Here is a 27,836-nt window from a genome sequence, read left to right as displayed (position 1 = left end):
ACAATTTACGCTCATTTCAGTTTCTAAACTTGAACGGTCCATCCTAAAAAAACGGCCATTACTATTTCCCAAGTTTTAGTGGCCCTGTACACTTATGCGACAAATTTTAGAAGAAACTTGTGAGAGATCACGCTCAAGGCGGGTAGGCCTCGACGTCGAGTGCGTGATGAGATGGGTCTGCAAGCGAAGAAGACGAAGAACAACGCCAGAAGACGATGGAGAATGTGGCAAAAAAGGAAGGCCCACCCGCTAAGCGCCAGCGGGAGAGCAGTCGGTGCAGCACCGACCAGTGGATCGTCCTGATCGACTTCTTGTGCGTGCACAAGAGTTTGAGCCGGGCCACCTCCGACTTGAGCCCCGAGACGAGGCAGCGGCTCTGGTCCGAGCTGACCAGCCTACTGAACGCCATGGGCCCCACGTCGAAGACAAGCGAGGAGTGGCGCCGCTACTGGCAGAGCCGAGTGGCCGCAGCCAGGCACCGGGCAGAGGAGCTGGCAGCGGCAGAGAGCAAGTACGCAGTAATAGCATGTGCAGTAGATCGCGGGTATTCTGTCTACACAAGCCTCGGCTGGGCGTACGGATTACAGTGAATTTATCATATCTTTATTAGACCTAATCTGTGCAATTTTTGCGACTAAGAGGCTGTACGCAAAAATGTGCATGGTTACCGCAGTCTGATTTATATCATGTAATGTAACTGAACCTGGCAACGTTTAACGAAAGAACCTTATCAAGTGAGGCTAGCTTAGCAGTGCTATTGGAGGAATTAGCCGGTATTAAATGGGATGTCATAGGGCTTAGTGAGGTTAGGAGGACAGATGAGGCATATACAGTACTAAAGGGCGGGCATGTACTGCGCTATCGTAGATAGCAGATAGGCGAGAACTAGGAGTGGGATTCCTCATTAATCAGGATATAGCTGGCAACATCGTGGAGTTTTACAGTATTAACGAGAGAGTGGCAGCTATCGTACTTACGCTTAATAAGAGGTACAAGCTGAAGGTGGTGCAGGCCTACGCGCCTACATCAAGCCATGATGACCAGATAGTTGAAAGCTTCTATGAGGATGTGGAATCGGCAATGACCAAAATAAAATCACAGTACACTGTACTGATGGGCGACTTTAATGCAAAGGTAGGTAAAAAGCAGGCTGGAGAAAAGGCGGTAGGTGACTATGGCATAGGTTCTAAAAACAGTAGGGGAGAGTTATTAGTAGAGTTCGCAGATAGAAATAATTTACGGATTATGAATACCTTCTTCCGCAAACGAGCAAACAGGAAGTGGACGTGGAAGAGCCCCAATGGTGAGACTAAAAATGAAATAGACTTCATACTGTGTGCACAACCTGGCATCGTAGAGGATGTGGAGGTCCTCGGTAAGGTCCGTTGTAGCCACCACAGAATGGTAAGGTCTCTTGTTAGCTTAGATTTGAAGAGGGAACGGAGGAAACTGGTGAAGCGAAAGGCTATTAACGAGTTAGCATTAAGAGGGAAGGTAGAGGAATTCAGAATGTCGCTGCAAAACAGATTTTCCGCTTTAACTGAAGAAGACGACCGTAGTGTTGAAACAATGAATGATAATCTTACAGCTATCGTTACAGAGTGCGCCGCAGAAGTAGGTGGTAGGATGGTTCGACAAGATACCAGCAAGCTATCTCAGGAGACTAAAGATCTGATTAAGAAACGCCAAAGCATGAGGACGTCTAACCCCACAGACAGGATAGAACTAGCAGAGCTATCGAAGTTAATAAATAAGCGCAAGGTAGCCGACATAAGAAAGTTTAACATGGAGAAAATCGAGCATGCTCTAAGGAACAGAGGTAGCCTAAAATCAGTGAGGAGAAAACTGGGCATAAGTAAAAACCAGATGTATGGGCTAAAAGACAAACAGGGCAATGTCATCAGCAATATGGATAAGATAGTTGAATTAGCCGAAGAGTTGTACACAAATCTATACAGTAGCGAATTTAATCATCAAGTTACTGAGGGAGGCAGACGAGTACAGCAATGGGACATCCTGCCAGTAACGAAGGAGGAAGTAAAGAAAGCCTTAGGAGCAATGCAAAGAGGGAAAGCAGCTGGTGAGGATCAGGTAACAGCAGATATGTTGAAGGACGGAGGAGAGATTGTGCTGCAAAAACTAGCCACCCTGTATACGCAATGCCTTGTGACCTCGAGAGTACCAGAAACTTGGAAGAACGCTAACATTATCTTACTTCATAAGAAAGGAGACGTCAAGGATTTGAAGAATTACAGACCAATCAGCTTATTGTCCGTTGCCTACAAGGTATTTACTAAGGTAATCGCTAATAGAGTCAGGACAACCTTAGATTTTAGTCAACCAAATGATAGGCAGGCTTTCGTAAAGGATACTCGACAACAGACCACATTCACACTATCAATCAGGTGATAGAGAAATGCGCAGAATATAACCAACCCCTATATATAGCCTTCATTGATTACGAGTAAGCATTTGACTCAGTGGAAACCTCAGCTGTCATGCAGGCATTGCGGAATCAGGGTGTAGAGGAGTGTTATGTGAAAATATTGGAAGATATTTATAACGATTGCACAGCTACTATAGTTCTCTATAGGTCAGCAATAAAATTCCAATACGGAAAGGTGTCAGGCAGGGAGACACGATCTCTCCAAAGCTCTTCACTGCCTGCTTACAGGAGGTATTCCGGGGACTGGAATGGGAACAGTTGGGGATAAGAGCTAATGGAGAATACCTGAGTAATTTGCGATCCGCTGATGACATTGCCTTGCTAAGCCACTCAGGACAAGAACTGCAAAGCATGATCAATCAGTTAGACAGGCAGAGCAGAACGGTGGGGCTAAGAATTAACATGCAGAAAACCAAAGTAATGTTCAACAGCCTAGCAAGGGAACAGCAGTTCTCAATTGGTAGCGAGGTGCTGGAAGTGGTGAGAGAATATGTCTACTTAGGGCAGGTAGTAACCGCAGATCCGGATCATGAGAGGGAAATAACTAGAAGAATAAGAATGGGGTGGAGCGCATATGGCAGGTTCTCTCAGATCATGAATGGTAGCTTACCAATATCCCTGAAGAGAAAAGTATACAACAGCTGTATCCTACCGGTACTCACCTATGGGGCAGAAAAGTGGAGGCTAACAAAGAGGGTTCAGCTTAAGTTAAGAACAACGCAGCGAGCTATGGAAAGGAAAATGATAGGTGTAACTTTAAGAGATCGGAAGAGGGCGGAGTGGGTGAGGGAACAAGCGCGGGTTAATGACATCTTAGTTGAAATCAAGAGAAAGAAATGGGCTTGGGCAGGGCATGTAATGCGAAGGCAAGATAACCGCTGGTCCTTAAGGGTAACGGAGTGGATTCCAAGAGAAAGCAAACGTAGCAGGGGACGGCAGAAAGTTAGGTGGGCGGATGAGATTAAGAAGTTTGCGGGGATACAGTGGCGGCAACTGACAAAGGACAGAGTTAGAGAGACATGGGAGAGGCCTTTGCCCTGCAGTGGGTGTAGTCAGGCTGATGATGATGAATGTCTAAACTTCAGGCTGTCGCTGGTGTCAGTCTCAATCCCTCACAGGGCCCAGTATGACGTTCTAGTGTTCTTAAGGAATCATTGAAGGGCTTTTTGGAACATTGATATAGGGCTCATGAAAGCCCATTTTATTTGGATTTAACTGTTTCTAAATGCAAATAGGCACTCTCACAAGAAATTAGGGTAGTCCTTTCAATGCGCTTGATTGTGAGTATGGTGTGAGTAGAGAACGAATCACTTCTAGACGCTTGTATCTAGAGTCCTTGATGACACAAACCACTTCCGGTACAATAAATCGGACGCAAGGAAATCTGCCTGCTGACTACGCAAGATCATTACGACGCATGTTGAATAAGATATAAGCGCATGCTTTTGCCTGGTTTCACCCATTGTGAACAAGGAAGCCGTAGGGCTTCCGAAACGTCAATACGTTTCATTAAAATTTTGATTTAGTCAGTGACCCTATGTTTTTATAGTGGTTATGGTGCTCGGCTGCTGACCCGAAAGACGCGGGTTCGATCCCGGCCGCGGAGGTTGAATTTCTTTGGAGGAGAAATTTAGAGGCCCGTGTACTGTGCGATGTCAGTGCACGTTAAAGAACCCCAAGTGGTCGAAATTTCCGGAGCCCTCCACTACGGCGGCCCTCATAGCCTTAGTCGCTTTGGGACGTTAAACCCCATAAAACCAAACCAAACCACCTTTATTTCGTGCTTTTATAATCATGGCCGCGCTCTTTAGCTATGCAAATAATGCGCTTATCTAGTTGTATCAACTGAAACGATTTCTGTCGACGTTGGCCGGTTGTTTTCCTGTGTCGAATCACAGAAGAGGTAAGAGCGTGTACCTTTGCAGACGCTCTTCTGACGGTGCGCACGCCGCTTCGCCAATTCGGTTATCTGAAGATGACGCCCGAGTGCTGAGCATCGTCGGAGACGAGCTGGCGCTAGAAGTACGCCAAGGTCACGTGGTGCAGAAGCGTCTTGAGTCCCCTTCATCTGCCTCTGCTGCAGCGTCACCGGTGAGCACTGCTCAAGCGCGCAACTAAACGGAAACTGGCATTCTGTGCTGGCTTCTGTCCAGCACAGCTCAGGGAGGGGCATTAAAATCAAGAAATTTCACCAGTGTGTGAGTGGTACGCGCCGGCTCCCCAGACAAAATTTTGCACCGATTGAACTTAACCATGGAGCCCCCTGCTTGCACCTGCGATAATTACGAAACGAGAAGTGAATTACAGTGAAACAGCCGCAAAGTATTGCTGCGAACAGCGGTGAAGGAGAATGACACGATCGACGTGTGTTAATCAGTCGAAGTTCAATGAGCAGCAGCATAAAAGAACGCAGTGAAGGGGCAGTTATTTATCACTGTGTAATAGCACAGTGGAGAGCGCATGCTTTTGTGCGCGCTGTTTAAGAACGGTAACTAGGAATTAAGCCCGAGTATAATGCTAAATAGCGCCTACTCACTCTGGAACATGTGCAGTTGAAGAAAAGAAGATCGGCCGAGGCGCTCCGTTTCCGACGGACCGCACGAATGGAAAAGCAGTCTCATGCCGAACGTGTGTAGTATGCCCATAAGAAGCCAGCGCCTCCTCTAATTTTTCTATGCGAGCCGCATCGCTCGATTCGCACTGCAAGCCTGTGGAACGCCTCATTTCAGGCAGTTACCGCCACGCGGCGCTAACCAGATGACATGACTCTGGGTTCGAGCACCGCGTACAGCCGCTTCCGGCCACTTTAGTTTGTCCGCATTCTATGGCAGGGCGCCACCAAGATAGTAGGTACTCTTCCCGACAGCGATGAAGCAGGTGCAAAGGTTAGGAGACAGAATAAGGAGGGAGTAGGAGGAGAAAACATTTAATATAGCACTGTACTGCTTTGTAAAAGGGAAGAGGGGATGATCGTTGCGCTGGGTGGCAATCCTTATTCCTGGACGCCATTGATCGCCGATGATGCCCGTGCTCTCTGGACCAGGGCCCTCTGGGGCTCCAGGTCCGAGCTGGACAGGGCTACCTCCCAGCCCTCCCTAGTTGGCTGACTTACAATGGCTATATGGTTATGGTACTGGCAGGCCCACACCATGTGGTATAGGTCAGCATACTTCCCACAGAATATTCACCTTCCCGTGAATGTCGTGTCCGCGTGTTTTAATGTGGTACTATATAAGAAAGACACGGTTTGGAGCCGTCTGAGGTGGCACTCCTCGGTTCTGTCGATACCCTTGGCGGGTCCCGGAACTACCCTCCTGCAGAGGCGTAAATGGTTTGTAGTAGCCGCGTAAGATATTAGCCGAATTGAAATGAATGCCGCGGCAGAACCTGGGGATTTAGTGGAACCCGGAGGAAAGGAACGCTCAGGCAGCCGCGTGAGCGGCCTCGTTCCTCTCAACCCCTGGTGACTGGGCATCCATACTGCCTGTATTTGTTTTTTACTAATCGCCGAATCCGAATTGCTCTCAAATGCCAACAGTATTCTTAACGCGTCACTAGTTTTTATCGAGAGCCCGTTCACCTGCTTTCCCTTGTACGCCACCGCAATGGTGCAGAAGCCCTCCTTGGTTGGACCCGCTGCATCCACGTAATACATGCCTGTGTTATTCCCGTAGTAATTTTGAATAAATTTTGTCCTGGCCTCACACCTCGCTTAGTTATACTCCCAATTCAAATTTGGGGGGGGGGGCGGCTTAAATGTCAAAATATTTTTCTTTGCCTGAGAGATGTCAACTTTGCGTTCGGTGATGGGGTGCAGAGCAAGACTGAGGTCCCAGAGGACAGGTCTGCCGGCGCTGGTCACCGACCCCCATGGCAATTTGGCTTCTCTGTGGGCCTCAATCAGCTCCTCCACCCAGTTGTGGACCCCAAGTTAGAGAAGGCGCTCTGTAGATTCTTTGGCAGGGAGTCCTAGCGCCTTTTAACGGCCGCCCAAATCATCGCGTCGAGGTTCCCGCGGTCGCTCTTCTTCAGCTTGAGGTAGGGCGCCGCGTACACCACACTACTGACGATGAACGCCTTAACCGGGCCAACGGTATCTTTTTCGGGTAGTCCACCGTTCTTTCCGGATATCCTGCCATTCATCCCACTAATTGTTCGTAGGTGGACTTTATTTTTTTGCAAGGCCATGGCATTGTTACCACGGTTATTTGTAATCCCAGTACCCCAAGCGTCTCAAACACTGGTATCTGGGTGTCGTTAAAGTAAATTTGCATGTTCTCTGCTAGGTTTTTGTCCTTTCTAATGTGTAAGAGTTCTGATCTGTTCGGAGTGCATTCCATAACGCACTCCCGAGAGTAAACTTGTACTACCGAGGCAGCCTCTTGGAGGGCCCCCTCCACCTGACCCACGCTGCCCCGGGACGACCAGGTCGTAATGTCGTCTACGTAGATTGCTTGGCGTACGCCATCCGCGGCGTTGAGCCTCTCGGGGAGGCTCATGAGGGCGACGTTAAAAAGCAGCGGACAAATATTTGCTCATCAAGGCGAGCCTAGGGTTCCAATCTTGATCGGCCCGAATTTTTCATAGTCAAATCTGATCTAAGCTTTCCTATTTTCTAAAAAAAATATATATATCTCAACGTTTTCTCGCTGCAATCGGTGTAGTTCAAATTCAGTAAAGCGGAAAGTTGGGCAAGTTGGATAATGTTCATGACGTAAAGAATAGCGCACAGGGAACACAAGGGACGGGGTCTGCGTCTGCGTCGTTTACTTTCCGTCCCTTGTGTTCCCTGTGCGCTATTTTTTACATCATGAAGGTAGTTCAAATTCTCCAGAATTTTACTATGTTTGCCGTTGTCGAAAGCCCCTTCAGGACGGCCAGGGCTAAAATAGCCTTGTCTGCCAGATTCCCCAACAGAGCGGGGTGAGGAGGGGGGGGGGGGGTTGTCGCTGACTTCCCGATTGTTTTGAAGCAGCACGTACTGTACTGATAAATGTGGCCGGAAGCCGAACATGGAGGGCATCATTAGCTTGTGCTGTTTCAAATAATTGGACAGCCTTTGCCTTACTGCCGCCTCCATGAGCTTACCGGCGTAGGACGTGAGCGATATTGGCTCAAATTTTCTGTTTTTATCTGTTTACCGGGCTTGGGGATGAACGTCATTACGGATGTTTTCCAGTCATTTGGTAATACCCTCAAGTCCCACCATTTTTCGATGTAGTGCGTAAAATCTTCCAGAGCTAGATCGTTGAGACGGCCAGAAGGCTTACTTATCTTGTCCTCTCCCAGTGCTGTTGTCCGTCTCATGCTCATCAGTGCGGCTTTGATTTCCTCGACGGCGAATTTTGCGTCCAACTTTGAATCTCCTCATCATTGTCTGAAGTCGTGCATAAGTATCTTGCTTTTAGTTTGTGGGCGAGTTGTTCGTCCATGCCTTTAAAGTCTTGGAATTCCCTCCTTAAATTTCTGCTCTGTTCGCCTTCGGTTTCATTAGGCTCAGTGAGCACCTGAAGAAGCTCCATGTACCCTTCTTGCTGAGGGAATCGCATTTAGACATCCAGTTTGGTTTGGGCTTCAGACCACGCGTACGCTTGCGCCTGTTTGGTTAGCTGGGAAATTCGAATTTTAAGCTTACTATTGTATTTCTGTTTTTTTTTTCGTATCTTAGTTGAGATCTCCAGGCTTCCCATAAGTCTTTGAGGTAGATGTCTACGGCCGGTGTGCCGTCGGTGGTCTGAAATTTGCGCCTGAAGTGATTTTTGGTTTCAATTGATGTTTGGGCGCAATCCTCAGAGTTAGCCGCGTCGACACCAAGTGCCGGGGTTTCCCCTTCCCTGCACTTAGTCCATTCGGTCGGGCATTCCTCTCCCCTCCTATTTTTGCGTATTTTATTTGATTTCTATGCGACTTGTAGGATGCAATGGTCACTGCCGAGAGTTTCTTCTGCATTTTGACATACGTAATTTTTAGCATTCCAGACTAGCGATAGGCCCGGGCACGTGTCTCGGGAGACTCTATTTCTTATTCTAGTCGGGCACAACGGGTCCGTGAGTGTCTTAGTGCAGCGTCGGCTATGGCAGCGGCTAATTTCCTGCCTTTTACGGCCTCTTTATGACTACCCCATCGGTAGCTGTACGCGTTAAAGTCCCCTACCACCGCTGAAAGAAAGAATGGGGACAATGGGATGGGAGGGGGCCTTGATCGGAAGGGTCAGCCGCATCTGGCTGGCGTTGGAAAAATAGGCGAGACGCTGGCTATGCACACGCCCAGCTTCCGCGGACATTAGTAACTAGCGCCATATGTTGACCACTGGAGCGAACACCAAGTCGTTCAATGCGGGTATTATAAACCTGCGATTTCGTGAAAACCTGATATTCCTGACAGATGCATCGCGAACATTGTCATTTTCATGACCGACTCTAACTCCTGGGTAGAAAATATGGCCCAGAAAATACTTCCTACGTTCAGACAATCCATTTGCGACGGCCCCAGAAAACCGATGTAATGTAAAGCAGCACCGAAGCTCCTGCGAAAACTTTTAGTTATTTCGAGCGTTCAGCTCTACTTGGCACGGCGTGACTGCCGCGACGAATAAAAGCGTTTGTCCCAATTCTCCGTACTTGTGCGCTGGGACTGCAACGTGCGAGGCCGATCATGACACGCGTCTGATGGCAGCGACCGCCACGATGATCCTCTGAGGGCTCTGAACGAGCCATGGCAGATTTCAGAATGTATATGATCGCTCACTCGCTCGCTCATCTACTCACTCACGTTTATCGCCTACATACACGTACACATGTTGAAATCCTCGTTGAAAAGCCGTTAGGAAAGCAGTTATGGGCAGCGAATGAGCCTTTGGCAGGGGACAGAGCAACTGAGGCGTGGAATGACAACACACAAAATGATGAACCTGCACAGGTATATCGCCCTCTGCAGCATTGCTAAAAGACCAGTCTATTTCAGTACATTGCACTACAAAGGTACAGCCTTTGTCAAAAGTTTAGAGCTCAGGTGGTTCACTTCCAAGCTTTATATTGGGACTCCAGGAGCATTCATGGAAGTCCTACCTTACCATGCATACCAGAAATCTTCTTATGCCCAGGAAATTTGGAGCGCTAGAGATGCATTAAAACGACACAGTGTGGCTCAAAAGAAAACTTCCTGTGCTCTAAACTTTTGACAAAGGCTGTACTTCCCCATGGCCATCAGTTATTCCAGTTTCTAGCCCCCGATGGTCCTATTATCGAAACTGAGAGAAGTCACACAGAACGATATGGCATTCATTCATAAAAGAAAATAGCGGATTGTCAACACTTTTGTATGCACAAAAATCTCACTAAATAATGTTGCTGATACGCACTGCTGAAAAAAAGTTTGTGGGATGTCAGGTTTAAGGCGTCACTAATTTTCGCACATTCTGAGGGAGGAACATGAGATTATGTACCGTATAGTTTGCTGTACAGCGACTGCTGAAGTCCTCCCTTGAATTTGTATATATTTGCTGAGCTTCTAATGCCATAAAGATAAAAGCAGAACCTCGGGGATAATGGCTGAATGGACATACAGCAACTGGCATTGCTGCGTACACAGGGAAAAGCGACATGAAAAGTTAGCAATACATTGTCAGCGCGCTCAAGAGAGCCAGTAATTGCAAAACTCAGAAAAGCGCCTATACGGTGAGCATTTCTTGTTGCGCTAGTTCGGGTACAGTTCTCCCTAGCTAGCGCAATGAAAGTTTTGGTGAGAGAAGAACCCAACAAGGATTGGTTCCAAAAAAATTTTGCACTTTTGACCTGTAGCCGTCTTCGAACTAAAAAGAGCCATCAGAGCTTAAAAAGGGAGCTCAAAGAGAAAAAAAAATCAGCCCTGTGATTCAGCAAATCTGGTACTCAAAGGCGTACGGAAAACCTGCCCATGCTTTGCACTAAATAGCCACGCAAAATATAAACTAAACGTAAATAATAAGACTTTCCTAATGGTTAGGTTGTTCTCCCCGCAAGGCACTTAGCGCAGCTAATAGAGTGGCCAGAAGTGAACGGTGCAATGCTGGTTGTACATTCTGTCTCCGAAGATGTGCATAGGTTGTCCTTGGTGAAACCATGAAGACATCCGTTACTCCGAAAAACGAAACCACTGCATCTGTATTTTCTTTGAATAGTGTATGCTCCACTATTAACTGTGCAAAGAGCACTGCACATAAATCGACTTTACAATTAGCGAAATGTGTTATTTCGCTACTCATTTACTGCAAGTGATTCCTTTTTATTTTTATGCGAAGACTGCAGGCTCGCAACCGCCTTAAGGTGAACATTTTGAAACGACGCATTCTACAGATATAATTTTCATGCGTGATGGATTGATATCGGCTTCATGAAATTCATTATATTTTGTATAGACTTATTATGGTTTAGTCTATATGAGCAGAAGTACTAGCTTGAATGAAGGAAATCTGAAGACGCGAGAGGTGGACAGCGCTTTAGCCCCAAAATTGGCCGTACGCATTTTCTCTCTGACTTAAAAACAGCGTTTGCAGATAAAGGACCAGAACGAGAAGGACACAGAACTGGGCTGTGTCGTTCTCGTTCTGGTACTTTGTCTGCAAGCGCTGTTCTTGCCCAAGATGTACAGCCTTTGTCAAAAGTTTGGAGCCCAGAAGGTTTGCTTCTGAGCCCCACCCGCGTGGCTCGTAATGCCCCTCCAGCGCTCCAAATTTCCTGAAGGTAAGAAGATTTCTGATCCTGCCTCCTCCAATGGTTAGGACTTCTACGAATGCTTTAGGAGGCCCACTGCAACGCTTACAAGCAAACCCCCTGGGCTCTAAACTTTTGACAAAGACTGTACCTCAACCAACTCGCCCAGCAACACATCTTGCTTCTCTCTGACGCAAACAGTATGCAAAACATCGTTTTGTGTAGCACTTGAGAATTTTGGTTCAGCGCTTTGATAGCGCTAAAATTGCCTGTCGTTGGTTCGTACTGGCTTTGTAAAATTTCTACATGTAAAGCTCGTTTTCCATTTGCACCGCTCACTTGTCGCTGAACGAGGAAACCCTTTGCCCGGCTTTGTTCAGTCACGACAGCCGCCTTCTCGGACTGCGAACAAGTCACCGCCGGTTGGTTGCATCAAGTGCTCGGTCTTGCGTCGACGCAGCTGCAAGTGCGCTCACACATCGCAGCCGACGGCGACTCGTGGTGGTTCGTGCCGTATTTCACTCATTTCCTCGCCAAAATGCCGTTGGCTCTGATTTGTAAAGCTGAAGGCAATACGTTCGAAAAACATGCTGTCAAGCGGCGCTCGAGCGCAGTCGCGCACCACACAGCTGTGCGCTGTATAGTAAGTTTTGCTGTTACCTGTGATTTTATGGGGCACGTAAGTTCGCTATGCCTGTGCGCCTAAACAGTAGTTACACTCACAAAATTGGTCAAAAGTTTAGGGGAATCCCCCAAGGTAGAGTAGATTTGTAAAAAGGGAGTAATTACTCATTGGCGTCCACCCGAGCGCAGCCATGCGGCTACAAAGGAAAGCTATACAGCTTTCTCAGAAACTTCGTAGTAAAGAAAAATTCGTCCTGGTCCGGAGTTCGAACCCAGGACCACCGCTTCACCGCAGCAGTCGCTCTACCAGTAGCTTTGACCAACACTGTTCCCACTTCGAGTTATTTATCAGTTTGCTCTCGCCCTACTATAAGCTTGCCTGATCAATTCGCTCTCGCCCTACTATAAGCTTGCCGTCCCGGTTAGCTCAGTTGGTATAGCGAGTGCTCCGGTGAAGCGGGGGTGACGATTTTTTCTTTACCTACGAAGTTTCTGAGAAAGCTGTATAGCTTTCCTTTGTAGCCGTATGGCTGCGCTCGGGTGGATGTCAATGAGTAATTACTCCCTTATTACTCACCAAACTGCCTCCCAGTATTTAATGACGATCGATCGCGGGTGAGGTGGCCATTAACACGTCGGGAGCCGCGCAATGGGCTTCGTCGTGCCGCAGCTAAAGAGCCTATTAAAGCGCATGTGCCGTAAATTGAGCTACGACGCGGGAAGTGGTTGACAATTAAGACATATTCTCACCAGGTCTGTATGTCCCTTGAAAGAAAATCTTTCACTAGCGTGCCCGCAGTAGACACGAAAACTGAAAGCAGCGTCAACTCTGAATCTAAATTAGTTTTTGTGTGTGTGTGTTCTAGGTCACAGTATACTCATTAGACAGCACGAACAGTTCTAGCTTAATGTTTAGGGACGAGGTTTTTCTTCATTAGTCGTCTGCTCTCGCACATGCAACCCTTTAAGGAAAGTATAGATTGGGCTTTCGTATTCCTGTCACAACAATTATAAAGTACGAAGGCTCGAATACAGTGTGGTTGGGAAACCAATTTTTTTCTCTACTTATCCCCGGTGGATTCATCTAGCCTAATTTGATATAATACTGCACCAATAGAGTCATATTTTTTTCCTTTCTCTCTTAACTTTCATACCCTTAGCACCTAGGTCACGTGACCTTGTGACGTCATCACAACCCGCCCACCGCACTTTGAGCAAACTTCTCACCGTGGCAGGTGACAGTTGTATTTATTTATTTATTTATTTATTTATTTATTTATTTATTTATTTATTTATTTCATTACTATCAAGGCCGTTGAGGCGTTATAGATAGGAGTGGTAAGTATACTTATACAAATAAAATACAATAAGGAGAGTAGTTAACATAGGTGATGAAGAAGAGCAGATCTAAAAACTTCTGGTTCAGAGATGGAAACGATGCTGGCGGGCAGGTGGTTCCAGTCTGAGCTGGTCTTGGGCAGGAAAGAATAAAAATACTGGTTAGTTCTGCAACTTGGAACACTCACTTTGAGACGGTGATCAATGCGAGATGATACATAACTTGGAACAGCGAAAAGACTTTGATTTAGCGATTGATTTGTGTAATATATTTTTGGAAAGTGAAAAGTCTAGAAAGATGACGCCGGAGTGAAAGATCTGGAAGGTCTAGAGTTCTCTTCATGAGTGTGACGCTAGAGAAACGCGAGTAGTTAGACAAAATAAAACGGGCTGAACGATTCTGAATTGATTCTAAAGTGTTAATCAGTGACTTAATGTTAGGGTCCCATACAGAAGACGCATATTCTATTTTAGATCGGACGACCGTTTTGTACAGTAGTAGTTTTAAACTAACCGGAGCAAGTGAAAAGTTACGGCGAAGGAAACCAAGCATGCGATTAGCATTGTTAGTTATGTGTTCGATATGCGTTTTCCATGAGAGGTCATTGGTAATGTATACGCCAAGATACTTATATGCAGAAACAAAAACTAAGGGGGAGTCATTTAGAATATATGGATGCGGGTTAGCTTTGTAAGGCATTCGTGTTACTTTCATTGCTTTAGATTCAGATACATTAAGCTTCATTAGCCAAGTGTCGCACCAAGCAGAGATGTTATTAATGTCAGACTGAAGAACCAAGGTATCGGATGGGCTGGAAATTTCTCTGTATATTACACAGTCGTCAGCGAACAACCTGATAGAAGATGTTATGAGATCAGGAAGGTCATTAATATAGATTAGGAAAAGCAGAGGTCCTACAACAGAAGTACTCGGCTCCGGCGGATATCCTCGACAGAGAGCAGGCCACCACGCTCAGACGACTACAAACAGACACCTACCCAAGCAGAGCCATGTATCACAAAATGTGGCCGAACAGATACGCGAAAGAGTGCGTGTGGTGTGGGGGCTACGCCACAACGTACCACGCCACCTGGGGCTGCGAAAAAAGCCCTTTACTACCAAAGGTAAATAGCCCTAGTCTAGAGCAGTGGGAGGCCCTCCTGGCTGACTCCGGCCCGAGCACACAGCTTATGCTGGTGACGAGGGCCAAGGCAGCGGCGGAGGTCAACGGGATCCTGGACTAGGGAATACCGACCACTGAAGCTCCACATCTATCTATCCCCATCCCCCTACCCCCTAACTCTTCCTTTTGAAAAAAAAAATAAATGTTTTCACTACGACTACTACTACAACAGATCCTTGAGGAACGCCCGATGTTACTGAAGAAAGATTAGAATCATGGTCATTGACTGTTACATACTGAGTACGAGCGGCCAAAAAACATTCAATCCATTTTAATACATCACAATCTATGTTTAGTTTGCTGAGTTTGAGAAGTAGAAGAGGGTGAGACACGGTATCGAAGGCTTTAGCAAAGTCAATGAATATGCAATCAACAATCGAAGAACGATCCAAAGCTGCAAAAAGGTCGTTAGTAAATGCGATTAACTGTGTTTCACATGAATGATTTCTTCGAAAACCATGTTGATGGGGTGTGAAAAAAGAATTGGACTCAAGGTGACTCATGAGGGCAGAATAGATTACATGTTCAAGTAATTTGCATGGAATAGAAGTTAATGAAATTGGTCTGTAGTTAAAAGGGCTGTGAACATCACCAGACTTGTGTACTGGAACCACCTTGCCCACCTTGCAGTCGTCAGGGAGCGTGCCGGCCTGCAATGACTGAGTAAAAATTTCGGACAACATGAGTGAAGAATAAGTAATAGTGCTTTTCAACATCTTGTTGCTGATACCATCAGCACCTGCAGAGGATGACATTTTAGCACTGTCAATAAGTTTCTGAATTCCCTCCCAGTCAATAGTGATGGCATCCATCAACTGGGAGTCAAAGGTAGGCATGTCGGGAAGAGTAACTGGCGTGGTTGTTACGAAAGACAGAGTAAAAGTACGATTTAATAATGTGCAACATTCGTTTAGTGGGATCAGGGCACCCTGGTTATCTTTCAGTATCATATCTTTTTTTGGTTTCACGTTAAGGATATTCCAGAACTTGCGTGGGTTAGTAATCAGTAGACTAGGCAAGGTATTTTGAAAAAAAGTTGCATTTCGCGTTGAAAAGAGCCTTTTTGTATTGTGATGCCACAGTACGATAAGCATTCCATCTCTCTGTACAGTTAGATGCTGTGCAGCGCCGAAAGATGCGTTTTTTTTTTGTTTAGCAGTCGCCTCAAGGAAACACTGAACCATGGTGAACGTTTAGTGCACGTTATTCTACGAAGTGGGGCGTACTTATCAGTGATGGCTTCCAGTTTGTCTTTGAAAAGAGACCAGTTATTGTGCACTGAACGTTCCCAAAATCTGGGGGAAAAAATGTCAGCAAATTTTTCTAGTTCGGTGTTAATCGCAGAATAATTTCCATTTTTGTAATCCCGAATTGCCTTATAATGTTTGACTGGGTGGGGTGCACGTGACGGTAGAGTGAAGTTGATAACTAAATGGTCGCTTAGTCCCGGCAGAACTGTAAGAGATGAAACGGAGTCAGGGCAGGTTGTTAGAACAAGGTCCAGACTGTTGGCAGTGGATGCTGTAATGCGAGTTGGCTCTTTCACAAGTTGACAGAGGTTAAATGTTGAACATAAGTCAAGGAAGGTTAGGCGATTCTGAAGAACAACAAACAACGGGGTCGTCTTCCGTCCATGATATAGCAGGGAAATTAAAATCGCCTAAGAGAAAAATTGGTGCTTTTGGAAACCTAAGTACAATTTTGTTAAGGCAGTCATGGAGGTTATCACAAAAACTGCTCGCTGATTGGGGGGTCGGTAACAGGCACAAAATATGGTTTCCTTATGGTTTATCTTAATACATGTGCAAAGAAATTCAATCTCTGAGGATATAAGAACATCATAAGAAAGCAAGTCATCCGCAACAGCGATCAAAATCCCGCCACCCGAACGCCCAGAGCGATCTTGTCTATAAACAGTGTAATGTCGTTCACAATCAAACAGTTCAGAGTTATCAATTTTGCCAGACAACCATGTTTCAGTGATAATAATCACATCGGCACAGCACGTGTCTATCAGGGAGGATAGGGCGTCGCGTTTATTCATGAGGCTTCGAATATTTGTGAAAAGGAATCTGACATCACGAATACATTCTGTGTCAACGGCCGCTGATCCCTAATCACCGAGAACGGACGAGTTTGAAGAGCCTCCTGCTTCAGTGACATGTGCAGATGTCAGGGCAGGCTCAATTTCACACACACGATCAGTTTGTGGACAATAAACGTAGCATTTCTTGTTCACATGTAGCTTGTTGTAGCGCAGATTATAGAACGCTCCAGTGCGTTTACCGAATTCAACCAGCTTTTTCCGCGATTGTCTGGTCGCCTTACAGAAATCTTCTTGAACACTAACACGGGTCTTCTTTAACTTATCCTTTTGCGATAAGATGCAGTCTTTGGTCTTCGGAGAAAGGAATTTAACAATTATCGGCCGGGTTTTAGCTTGAACGAAAGGCCCCAATCTATGCGCGCGAGAGATGGCCTCATCACTTAGTTCCAGCGAGAGGGAGTCTGTTAAAAGGGTTCGTACTTTTTGCTCGGTTTGGGCCCAGGTCTCATTCTCTTCATCTTCAAGTCCATAGAAAATTAAGTTGTCTCGGCGTGATCTATCCTCATACTCATTGAGGCGAGCTTGGATCATGGAAGTCTCGTCTTTAAGAGCATCTGTGATGACGCGACTAAGTTCAGCAGCATCATGGATTCCTTCAAGAGTGTCTACTCTGGTCTCAACCACTGCCAGTCTCACGGTTACATCAGACACACGTTCCTCGAGGATCTTTTGGCTAGCTTTCACCTCATTAAGGGTTGACATTACTTCTGCATGACGCGATTCCATTGTACTTGCGAGTGCTTTGATTGCCGCCAAAATTTCGATGCTGGTGCCGTCAACATTTTCCCCAGGGCCGGGGTTGACCTCAACGTCACCCGACATGAATAGCAGCATCATAACATCTACGCAATCAGAAGCCAATAATGACAGAACATGTGGGCATGGGATGAGCAGCAAGCACCGGTTGCTTGTGCGTTTAGAATAAAGGGAATAAGACTGACTAACCTGGGTAGCAAAAAAAAAACGGATGAAGCAGCGTCTGCATCGTTGCCGCTCTCCCATGCCCACTGGCGCGCGCACTTGAAAACAGGCAATTTATAGGTGACGGCACTGCTGGCGCTGGCAATGTTGTTGTCTTGTAGTGACAGAGCACCGGTGGCGTTCCAATGATGGGAGGTAGCGAAACCAGAACCGGCAAACCGCAAGCTGCTGCAGGAAGCACACGGTCTTCGTCGGCGAATACAGGCGTCGAAAGTTCCAAGGGCACTCTAGGGAGGACAGCATACCAGGGGTAGGCGAGGACCAGCAAATGGGTAGCAAAAAAGACCGGATGAAGCAGCATCTGCATCGCTGCCGCTCTCCAATGCCCACTCATGATTGCTCGCAGCAGCTTGCTCAGGAGGGAACTCGGAGAGGTATTGCTTAGGTGTACTCAACGGGCTAGCCAGCGTCTCAGACGGGCACAGCGGCGCAAGTACCACTCTTGCCTAGTTGTGCCATTTTTTATGCGTGCACTGCAATAAAGGGGTCTTGGTGCCCGAGGTCTTGGTCCAGCCCGTTCCGGCAACGTGCCACAGGATTACAGCGTCGTTGGGAAACTTCAAGATTCTCGCATCGGCACTACTGATGCGAGAATTTCCCCGTCCCCATTGTCTGATGGATAGAAAGAGAACAAAAAAGCAACAGACACATCAAACAGATAGATTTACTTTGCTAACCAAAACTACGGGGCGAAACGAAGGGGACCTTTTCATTCACAGTGCCTCATGCTTGCATTATGTTCTCTTTTAAGTAACGAGTTCAAGGTGTTTGATGAACTTTACTTTCTGTGCTGTATTGATTCTTTTTCTGCTTTGTACTCTAGCTATTTTGAGCAAATATCAAATTTTAGGGGTGGGAAGGGGGATGGCGCTTTGTCAGGTATTTGACTGCCTTTTCGCCGATCTTCCAGGCATTTCTGCTAGTCTGAAGAAAGTTCTTATCTTATCTTAAAACAGAGAACGTTGTAGTCTCTACAGGCGTATGCAAAGAATCCAAGCGCTCAGGAAAACGCGTATCGATGGGAAACCGCAGAAATGTCTGCATACCCTTTTTGACTGGAATGCCTCTAGCCCGGTGTAAAAGGGTTTTCGCCTCAGGCTGCGTATCCTTGCGTAGCGGTCATATGCGACCGAAGCTGGTGCTCTCCGCGCAGCCGAACCGGGAACCTCCCAAGTGTCGACTTCAGCAAGCAAGGAGCTCGCCGCGCTGCCACAGCTGTCGAGCGGCTCTCTACCGGACGACGCAAACGCCTCGGCTGAACACAAGGGGCAGGATGCGGCTGCGCCAGCCACTTTTCGCTCTCAAGTGCTGAGACACCTCGAAGAGGTGAGGGGGCGCCTTCTTTTCCCCGGTTTTTAATAAGAGTGCGCGCAGTAGACGGAGACTAAAAGTGACAAACACGACGGGACAAGAGCGCCACTTTTGGAAGTTGCGCCCTTGCCCCTTCGTCTTTTTATGCCTCTCTCTTCGCATACTAAGTACAAACTTAGAAGACGAGATAACCGCTGGTCCTCAAGGGTAACGGAGTGGATTCCAAGAGAAGGCAGGCGCAGCAGGGGCCGGCAGAAAGTTAGGTGGGCGGATGAGAATAAGAAATTTGCGGGGATACGGTGGCCGCAAGTGCCGAAGGACAGGATTAATTGGAGAGACATGGGAGAGGCCTTTCACCTGCAGTGGGCGTAGTCAGGCTGATGAGGATGATGATGATGACGAACCAGCTAACCGGCGAGAAAGTCTTACCACCCAGGTCCCTATTCTCCTTACATGGCAGTGTAAAAGCCGCTTTTATTCGATTGCCTGCCTTTTTGAAAAACCCATTACCACACAAAAACAAACACTTCATCGATATAACATTTCTGTGTTTTACACTGTTAGCTGTTCTGAGCTCGTGCCTCAAAAATGTGGCGTCAGCTGCACTTTCCGCACAACCCACCTCCGGGCCCCCTCGGTAGAAATGCGTCTCCCACCGACGAACCCAACATCTCTCTCTTACGTGACGTACGCTCTTACAATAGGCACCCACTGTTCCGGTCTATTGTTTCACAGCTTCAGGTGTAGCCACCTGTATCACCAGTTTTGCAAGCCCACCAGTAAAGTTTCACAGGTTCTTTATCTTCCTCGCACCAGGGGTGCACCGCCAGAGACGGTTTATCTAACTTGAAGACTGAAGCTTGATCTCTGCACCAGGGGTGCCCCGTCAGAGACGCTCTCGTAATGAGTTGAGATGCAGGGGTAAGGCGAATACTTGAAGATTTATATACGGATATTTACATCACATATACAAGTTCAGGCACAAGAGACAAATTAAACAGCAAAGGACAAACCAAACAACAAAAAGGTGGAACTGGCTAACACTAGGGGAGGCCCCTACTCGGCGTAGCCGAAGATGCATAGCATCTCACCTTAGCGCAGAACCCCGCTTCCAGCTCCGGGGCCCGGTTTTAAAGCCCTAAAGGCCCGGCCCACATTTTGTAGCTTCCAATCATGTTGTGCTCTCAACATGATTGGTTCTTCAAGGGCATGGCCAGACCTCCGGCTTCAACAAGGTAAAACCACCCTCTCTACCACTAAATAAACATAAAAACAAACACAAATGTACACTCGTGCCAGCACGTGCGCGAATCGGTACCGCGGGGCAGGGGACACCCGTTCTTCCCAGCGCGTTCGAGAGCGGGCGCGTTCCAAGAAAGGAGACGCTTCGCTTTGAACGCCCCCAGCCGCGTTCCGATGACCCCGCGTACACTGCCGATCCCTTACACGCCCTTCCCAAGATTGTACAAAGGGCCCAAATGGCACTTTTAGAATTACAAACAAAAGGGATCGGTGTCTGACACGAAACCACCCTTCAGGTGACACAACAAACAAAACGTACACATTCCAATGCGCGTTTCACACATTTAAATCCAGCGCATTGACCGAAGTCCAAGCTGTCGCGCTGCGACCAGTTACACAAACAAAACCAAAAGCAAAATGCACACGGGCGCCAACACAACATAAGCAAATTGCACAAATACACACGGTGGCATGCCTGCCGTGCGCCGTAACACGGCGTCCATGTTGGTGGGTTGCCCCCAATTCACCACTTTCAAGTACACACTCGTCCTCGCGAATGGGCACACATGCACACAGACACTCGCAACCGGAGCGTTCATTGGCACACATATAGGGTCCGTAAGCGGCCACGTGAGCCTCCTTGGTCGCACCGAGCGTCCCTATGTGCGTTCGAGCCACCACGCGTCTCAATCGACACGATTAACGCCTAACTGCCACTCGGCTCATTAGGCTGGTGCCACAGCGGGCGAGAGCTCAAAAGCCGGTGCCCTCCAGGATCAAAAACGTCGCGGTACTCGATGGGTCCAAATCCCTGACCACGCGACGCCCTTGAGGGCACGCTCTCTCCGGCGCGCCAGTACAAGCCGTGTCCTGCGTAAGGAGCATAGCTTCTGGCCAGTCTAATCATATCAGTGCGGCTGCTTTTGCCACACGGGATTTGGTGTACTGCAGCACGGAACGTACTGCTCCACGCGCTGACTTTCAACGTGAAGGCCACGCACCTGCCTCCAGCTACTCTGCCTCGCTTGGAGCCATTTGTCCCGTTCCTGCACGGGCAAGCATTGAAATCGCCGCTCCCTGCTTGATAGGCGCTGGCCGGCCTCGTGGCATCGTCTGCTGTACGAGCTGACTCGTCGTCGTTTGACCCGAGCTTGCCTTCTGGCAAGTCGTCACGCATTTCCTTCTCCTCGTAGGACCTGCTCGGACGCCCATCGGGTGCGTTCGACAATTGCGCGGCGCTCTGCCCGGTTGGCGCAACAGGCTCACCTCCGTTCAGTAAAACACTCTCCGGGGCATGTTGGTTCATAGCTGGCAAGAATATAAGCGCAACAAGACGACACAACGAGTCCGTGGGATATATATTTTCTGTTGACGTTGTGGATCTTTTTTACTCCGTTCCTCAACCAGAGTTGTTGGCGGCTGTCTCGCTCTGCATTGAAGAAAATGGCCCAATTGCCTTCCAAAATTCCGCGGGCATTTCGGTGGATAACTTCCTCACACTTTTAGAATTTTACTTGGGTTCCACGACTGTTTCGTTCCAAGATCGGGTCTATTTGCAGAAGAACGGAATATGTATTGGTTCGTGTGTGGCACCCATACTGTGCAACATTTTTCTTGCGGGAATTTACAAAGCCTTGGCAGGTGCATTTGATCACAGTTGTGTTTTGAAGAGTTTTAGGTACGTTGACGACTTTTTAATTATATTAAGGAAACACTCATCTTTGTCCTACCAGCGGGTCGTGGAAGAAGTTTTAGCTGATTTTAAAAATCACGCTGGATGCTTAGATTTTACCTACGAGCTCCCGAAGGGAAATAGTTTGCAGTTTTTAGACATTGACATCAACATTACTGACGAAAGCGCATGCTGGAAGTATTGCCCCCGTGCCCGCAAGGAACTGTTGCCGTACGGCTCAACGCATTCGAAAACGGTAAAGCGCGCCATCGCCATGATGTGCCTGGATTCCTCTCTAAAGAAGTCGTGTTGCCACAAAGCGCAGGAAAGCTTTGACGCCCAGATTCAGAAGCTAAAACAGGCGGGCTTCCCACTGTCAGTCTTGAGCTCCGTCAGCGAAGCTTTGCTAGAAAAGGTGAAGAAAATACGAAAAGAAAAAAGAGATGAAAGTGGAGCCTCTGAAAAGAAAATTAGACCGGTTGTGATCCCGTATTCACATAAAGTTGCACATAATCTTAAGCATGTTGCTTCCAAGGACAAGGTGCCGGTGGTTTTTTCTGCCCCCAGGAAACTCGCCGCATTGTGCCGAATGGTTAACCCTGATAAGGATAAGAAAAAAGTTTGCCAAACGAAACATGCTAATCCTTTTGTAGATTGTGCGGTTGGAGTTGTGTATAGCATCCCACTGACATGTGGAAAAACTTACATCGGGCAAACGGGGCGATGTATTAATGACCGTTTGAGAGAACACAGTTTGTCATTAAAGAATGGGACCGGGTCAAATCTACCGCTTCACTGTAAGGATTGCTGGAAAGAAGAAGAAGGAAAAAAAAAAAGAAGGCATGTGGAGCAAAACTCGTGGAAACAAGTGTAATCTGCAAAAGTAAAGACACGATCGCACGCGAATTGATAGAAGCGCACAGAATATGTAAAAGTGGGAGTGCATGTGTTAGCACCCCGTCGATCATGATATATAAAAAAGAGTGTCAGTTTTTAGATATGGCATAGTTCTGCGGATTCTCCTGTTTTTGGTTTGCAATATTCGAGTCTCTTCGCACGTGCCTTCAAATGTGTTCCCCCCTATCTGTCTTTACCCCTCCCCCTTGTGGTTGATATATGTGCGGCGGTTTATGAAGACAGTAAAGTGTTGCAAGTTAGCGCCTGTCCTGTCGTTTTTCCTCCGTCTTTGTGTCGTCTTGTTGCGCTTATATTCTTGTCACCTCCGTTCTCTGCCTCGGATGAAAGGCACTTTCCATCAATAACGGTACGGGGCTCTTCATGCCCCATGCCCGACACAGTGTGCCGTTCCAGCAACGTTACACTTTCTCCTGTCACAAGCTCTCCGATCGTACATCGGTAGTCAGTGGCCGCTTCATGCTGAACGAACGGCCCTTTTCCGCAGCTTCCTTGAGATCTCGTTTTTGGAATTGTCAGAGTGATTTCCAACAATCCTGAACTCGCGTCCGCGTCCCTGGTGTCATTTGAGGTAGAGCAAACCTGTGCTGCTGTATCGTCGGAGTGCGCGTTCACCGCCTCTAATACCGCGACGCTGCGTTCCGTCACGATACTTTCTTCAACTGCTATTCCAGCTTCGCAGAAATCTGGCTCACTTTTTTCTTCTGCCTGGCTGTTTTCTTGACCTGTACTTGACAGGCATATGCCTTTGCCTTCCAGCATTGGCGGCCTCTCTGCTCGGAACTCGGAGCAGTTCTCCCTGGCTAGTTGACTAGCACTCCTAGACTCTTTGAGCTTAGCCACCTCGAGCTCTAGCTGCTGGCGCCTTGCTTCTAACACCTGCAAATCCGGAGGTTTTTCCTCGCATAGCGGCGCCTTTCCTCCATTCACTTTTGAAAGTTCAGCCTGATAATAAGCTAAGCGCGCCTTCGCCAATTCCACTCGATACCTCACATCGAGTGTGGGCCGGCATGGATAACTCTCCATACCGCTGTCTGTATCCCTCATCTGACCTACCGGCTCGAACACACGCACAGGGACGTGAACAATGCGACGAAGGAAACTCACAGGAAACTCACTCATTGCCAGCTCCTTGGCGTCGCAGTCCACCGCCACTTTCACCGGACGCTGCGATGAGCTGTCGCACGCCGCTGATCCTGTGTACGTTGTCGTCACTTGCTGTGACCCGACAGTGACCGTCACGTTCTCGACGCGCTGCTTTTCTTGACCGGATGCAGTCCCGCGTCGCTGGACTACTGCTGTGGTCCTTGCGTACTTGCCGCCGTCTCTCCGCAGGTCCGTTCTCGAACGCTGCTGTTGCCTGACCGTCGCCTTTCTCCCTGCCTTCAGTCTTCTTCCTGCGCCGTCTTTCGATGGCCGCAGGATCTTCGTCGACTGCGCCAGTAAAGTTCACAGGTTCCCTTCCCTGTCTTCCTTGCACCAGGGGTGCACCGCCAGAGACGGTTTATCTAACTTGAAGATCTCTGCACCAGGGGTGCCCCGTCAGAGACGCTCTCGTAATGAGTTGAGATGCAGGGGTAAGGCGAATACTTGAAGATTTATATACGGATATTTACATCACATATAGAAGTTTAGGCACAAGAGACAAATTAAACAGCAAAGGACAAACCAAACAACAAAAAGGTGGAACTGGCTAACACTAGGGGAGGCCCCTACTCGGCGTAGCCGAAGATGCATAGCATCTCACCTTAGCGCAGAACCCCGCTTGTTGTTGTTGTTGTTGTGACTGAGAGAAGGATGAAAAGGAAATTGCACGGGCCTGCTACTGGCTCGTGCCAAGCCACCACCGCTGCCACGTGCAGATAGAGGAGATTTAAAAGAGCCGAGGAAAGAGAAAAAGGAAAGAAAAGACGCGCGTCGCAGCAACAACTGCGTCCGCCGGAGCGGACGCTGCTCAAAAAACAGATAAGCGGCCGAAGCCGCGCTCGAGCTCCGGGGCCCGGTTTTAAAGCCCTAAATGCCCGGCCCACATTTCGTAGCTTCCAATCATGTTGTGCTCTCAACATGATTGGTTCTTCAAGGGCATGGCCAGACCTCCGGCTTCAACAAGGTAAAACCACCCTCTCTACCACTAAATAAACATAAAAACAAACACAAATGTACACTCGTGCCAGCACGTGCGCGAATCGGTACCGCGGGGCGGGGGACACCCGTTCTTCCCAGCGTGTTCGCGAGCGGACACGTTCCAAGAAAGGAGACGCTTCGCTTTGAACGCCCCCAGCCGCGTTCCGATGACCCCGCGTACACTGCCGATCCCTTACACCACCCATGGGGCACCGACGGGTAAAAGGGCACATACCTTAAGCCTAGGCATAACTGCGTAAAGTATCCGCTCAGACTCCTAGCACTCGTTCATTGCAGCATCGTCCTGCGGTGTTGACGCGACAGCGCTAAGGTCCCCGTGTCGCAGAGTAGACGGTGTCGTCGGCGGCGTTGGCCGTGAGCGAAATATCCCAGAAGCGTTAATAAATAACACCGAGTAGGAAATGGGTCGAGTTGGGGAATCGAACCAGAGCCTCTGGAGTGCGAGACGAGCACGCTAACCACTCCGTCACGCCAGCTCTTTTTCTTTTCCTTGCGAATTTAGTGCCAAAATCCGCGCTAGTTTCAAACCTGCTTTTCAAAAAACATTAAATTGAGCTTGAAATTCTTGTTTGCATTCCAAAGTTCGCCTTGTATTATGCTCAGATGTATTACGGCTCGGTGAACTTTAAAAAAGAAAGCAAATACAGAGTTCCTTGCGTACTTGCTGCAACTAACCTGTTTTTGGTGCTGTGCATGATTCCTAATGAAAGCGCAAACATTATCGGAGTTCGGTTTTCGATCGATCTCTGAACAGTGAGCCACTCTTGTGCCACTCTAGAGCTAAAAGCAGCGTCACCTCCTTTTGCTTGAGGTGCTGACCGAGCACTGCCTGTCGAAATTCCCTCCTCTCTCAATTGGAGCAGGTGGAAGCCAGCACCTCTCGCCAGCTGGCCGCCGCCGAGCGCCAGGCACGGGCCGTGGAAGAGTTGGAAGCGACGCTGCAGCAGATCCTGCATCTTCTCGAAGAGGGCGGCCACCAGCTAATGCCGCCACCGGAGGCCAAGAAGCAGTGACCAAACTGTCTTCGCTTATTTCGATTGATATTTAATCATTTGTATTCGTAATATTGTCAGAGCCAAAGCGGTTTTAACCTGATAGCAGCTGCTTTGCTCGGCTCAATTAATTTCAAAAGTAAACTCTATAATGCACGATTTATCACTGCTTTTACGTGTCGACAAAGCGCAAACCCGTATTTTTTTCGCAATAAACAACATTTACCAAGCGGTTAAGAGCGTAAGGGGTTTTCGTTTCATGCTGCACATTTTTTCCTTCATGCCAATTCCTTCCCAAAAAACAAATTCAGGTGGCACTTTGGCTCTCTAAAGTGCTTCAAGCCGAAAGTCTTTCCCGCCGCACTGTTTGGCATTGACTGCGAGACTGTTTGTGCTGTACTAGTGCTTTATTTGACTACACGCATTGACTACACATTACAACTAAACACTTTCATTGCCGACTTTGACTGCTTCTTAAGCACGACTCTATCTTTGTTTCGATGAGTTCGGTTGTATCCATGGCTCTGTTCGCAGTAATGAGGTATGTGATGTGGTGGGTGGGTTGGGACAAACGGACGGACGGACGGTTTGGTTTGGTTTGGTTTGGTTTATTGGGGCTTAATGTTACCAGGGAAGTATCCTTGGACCGCTTCTTTTTAACTTATATATCAATGATATCGTTAATCAATGCCTGCATGTGAAGTGCGTTATGTATGCAGATGACGTCTCACTGTTTTTCTCATCAAGCGCATGTGAAGATGTGATAAACGAGGCCAATAGGACACTAAGTACACTCCATCAGTGGTCCCTTAATAATCTGTTGAAAATTAATGTAACTAAAACTAAGGCAATTATGTTCAAACCAAAAAATGGCTGATGCTCAACTTGGTTAAGACTGGACAATGCGAAGCATCATCGTGTCGCGAAATTTGGAGGCGCACAACCACACCAACGGCGCGAGGTGGGCCCTCGTTTCTCCACTGTCGTGACGTCATCGTTTCACGTGGTATGACGTCATGTATCACGTGATTTGGAGGCGCACAACCACAGCGACGGCGCGAGGTGGGCCCCCATTTCTCCACTGTCGTGACGTCACCGTGTCACGTGGTGTGACGTCATGTATCACGTGATTTGGAGGCGCATAACCACGGTGAAGGGCGGAAGTGGTAGCTAACGTAGTATGCTTCGCATAAAAATAAAAACGTTATTCTACCATGCGATCTTAACCTAGGTTTGGAAACGATAGAGGTTGTAGATAATATTAAGATATTAGGGGTTCATTTCAACAGCCAGCTAAGCTGGGACAATCATGTTAACGCTGTCATCAGTAAGCTTTCTCGTGTCACAGGTATCATTAATCGGCATCGTCACTTACTTCCATGCAAAGTTAAACTTCACCTATATAATTCACTCTTTATGTCCCAAGTGAACTATGCGCATTTAGTTTGGGGAACAACTACAGGTACCAATAAAAATAAGATTTATGTTTTACAGAAGAAGGCCCTGCGTGCAGTACTTAACGTCGGTTCTCATATAAACACGTGCGATTTATTCCACCAGTTCAATGCCATAAAAGTATCTGAAATGTATAATGTTAGGCTGGCTGAAAGATACAAGAAGGACATAAAACAAAATATGAATTACTTGCGTGACACGGCACACCTTTCACTAAATGTACAAGTTTATCCTATCAGACACAGCGAACTGTGGCATATTCGAACCTGCCGCACAATATATGGTACACATAGTCTAGCAAACACGTTGCCCCGTCTTCTAAATAAGTTTCAAACTGCACAAGTTGATCTTTCACGTGCATGCCGACAAGTTATACACGATGTATGTGCCACTTCATAGATTCATTGCTTCTTTATCCCTTCACTGCTTCTTTATCTCTCTCGTTTCCGTATAGTGTTGACCTAATTTGAGTAACCGAATTCCTGTTGTTCGATGACGTGTATTTTTCTGTTTCCTTTTTTTGTTACCATTTTTTTTGTACACTTCATTCCTTGTCATTTTTCTAATAATACGCAAAACCATTTTTGATAACTATTGTTTGCATTTTGAGATGCTATTTGTTTAAAACATTTATGTTACCTGCTGTCCTGCAATGTAGGAGCCGAGGGGCACGTCAAGCCAAAATTGCTGGCTTTTTTCCCTCGGCCCTCACCATGTGTACATGGGAAATGAAT

General features: G+C 47.5%; 2 protein-coding genes and 1 pseudogene across 2 annotated transcripts in view; 1 reads left to right on the top strand and 2 right to left on the bottom strand.

Annotated features, from left to right (window-relative positions):
* LOC149360910 (monocarboxylate transporter 2-like) overlaps positions 1-24,244 on the bottom strand; it is a 99,440-nt gene extending 75,196 nt beyond the window's left edge. The window contains exon 1 of the mRNA XM_089572540.1: positions 23,629-24,244. Coding sequence (XP_089428666.1) covers positions 23,629-23,632 — 4 coding nt within the window. The 5' untranslated portion in view covers positions 23,633-24,244. The remainder of the gene's footprint in view (positions 1-23,628) is intronic.
* On the top strand, positions 216-25,723 carry LOC149360909 (uncharacterized). The gene is made up of 5 exons (XM_089572543.1): positions 216-511; positions 4,372-4,537; positions 11,526-11,640; positions 18,524-18,696; positions 25,519-25,723. The coding sequence occupies exons 1-5, from the start codon at positions 216-218 to the stop codon at positions 25,666-25,668; spliced, it is 900 nt and encodes a 299-aa protein (XP_089428669.1). The 3' UTR covers positions 25,669-25,723.
* On the bottom strand, positions 14,992-17,773 carry LOC149360911 (uncharacterized; annotated as a pseudogene).
* Positions 25,724-27,836: the final 2,113 nt, after the last annotated feature.

Source organism: Amblyomma mixtum, chromosome 2 (genome assembly GCF_055824585.1).
Source record: "Amblyomma mixtum isolate Tamu chromosome 2, ASM5582458v1, whole genome shotgun sequence".
Classification (NCBI taxonomy): Eukaryota; Metazoa; Arthropoda; class Arachnida; order Ixodida; family Ixodidae; genus Amblyomma; species Amblyomma mixtum.
This window is presented reverse-complemented; position numbering and strand designations above follow the sequence as displayed.

Coding starts and splice junctions, on each gene's coding strand:
- LOC149360909 (XM_089572543.1), top strand. CDS start 216: ATGGAGAATGTGGCAAAAAAGGAAGGCCCACCCGCTAAGCGCCAGCGG. Junction 512..4,371: donor CTGGCAGCGGCAGAGAGCAA/GTACGCAGTAAT, acceptor GTACCTTTGCAG/ACGCTCTTCTGACGGTGCGC. Junction 4,538..11,525: donor CCTCTGCTGCAGCGTCACCG/GTGAGCACTGCT, acceptor CAGTCACGACAG/CCGCCTTCTCGGACTGCGAA.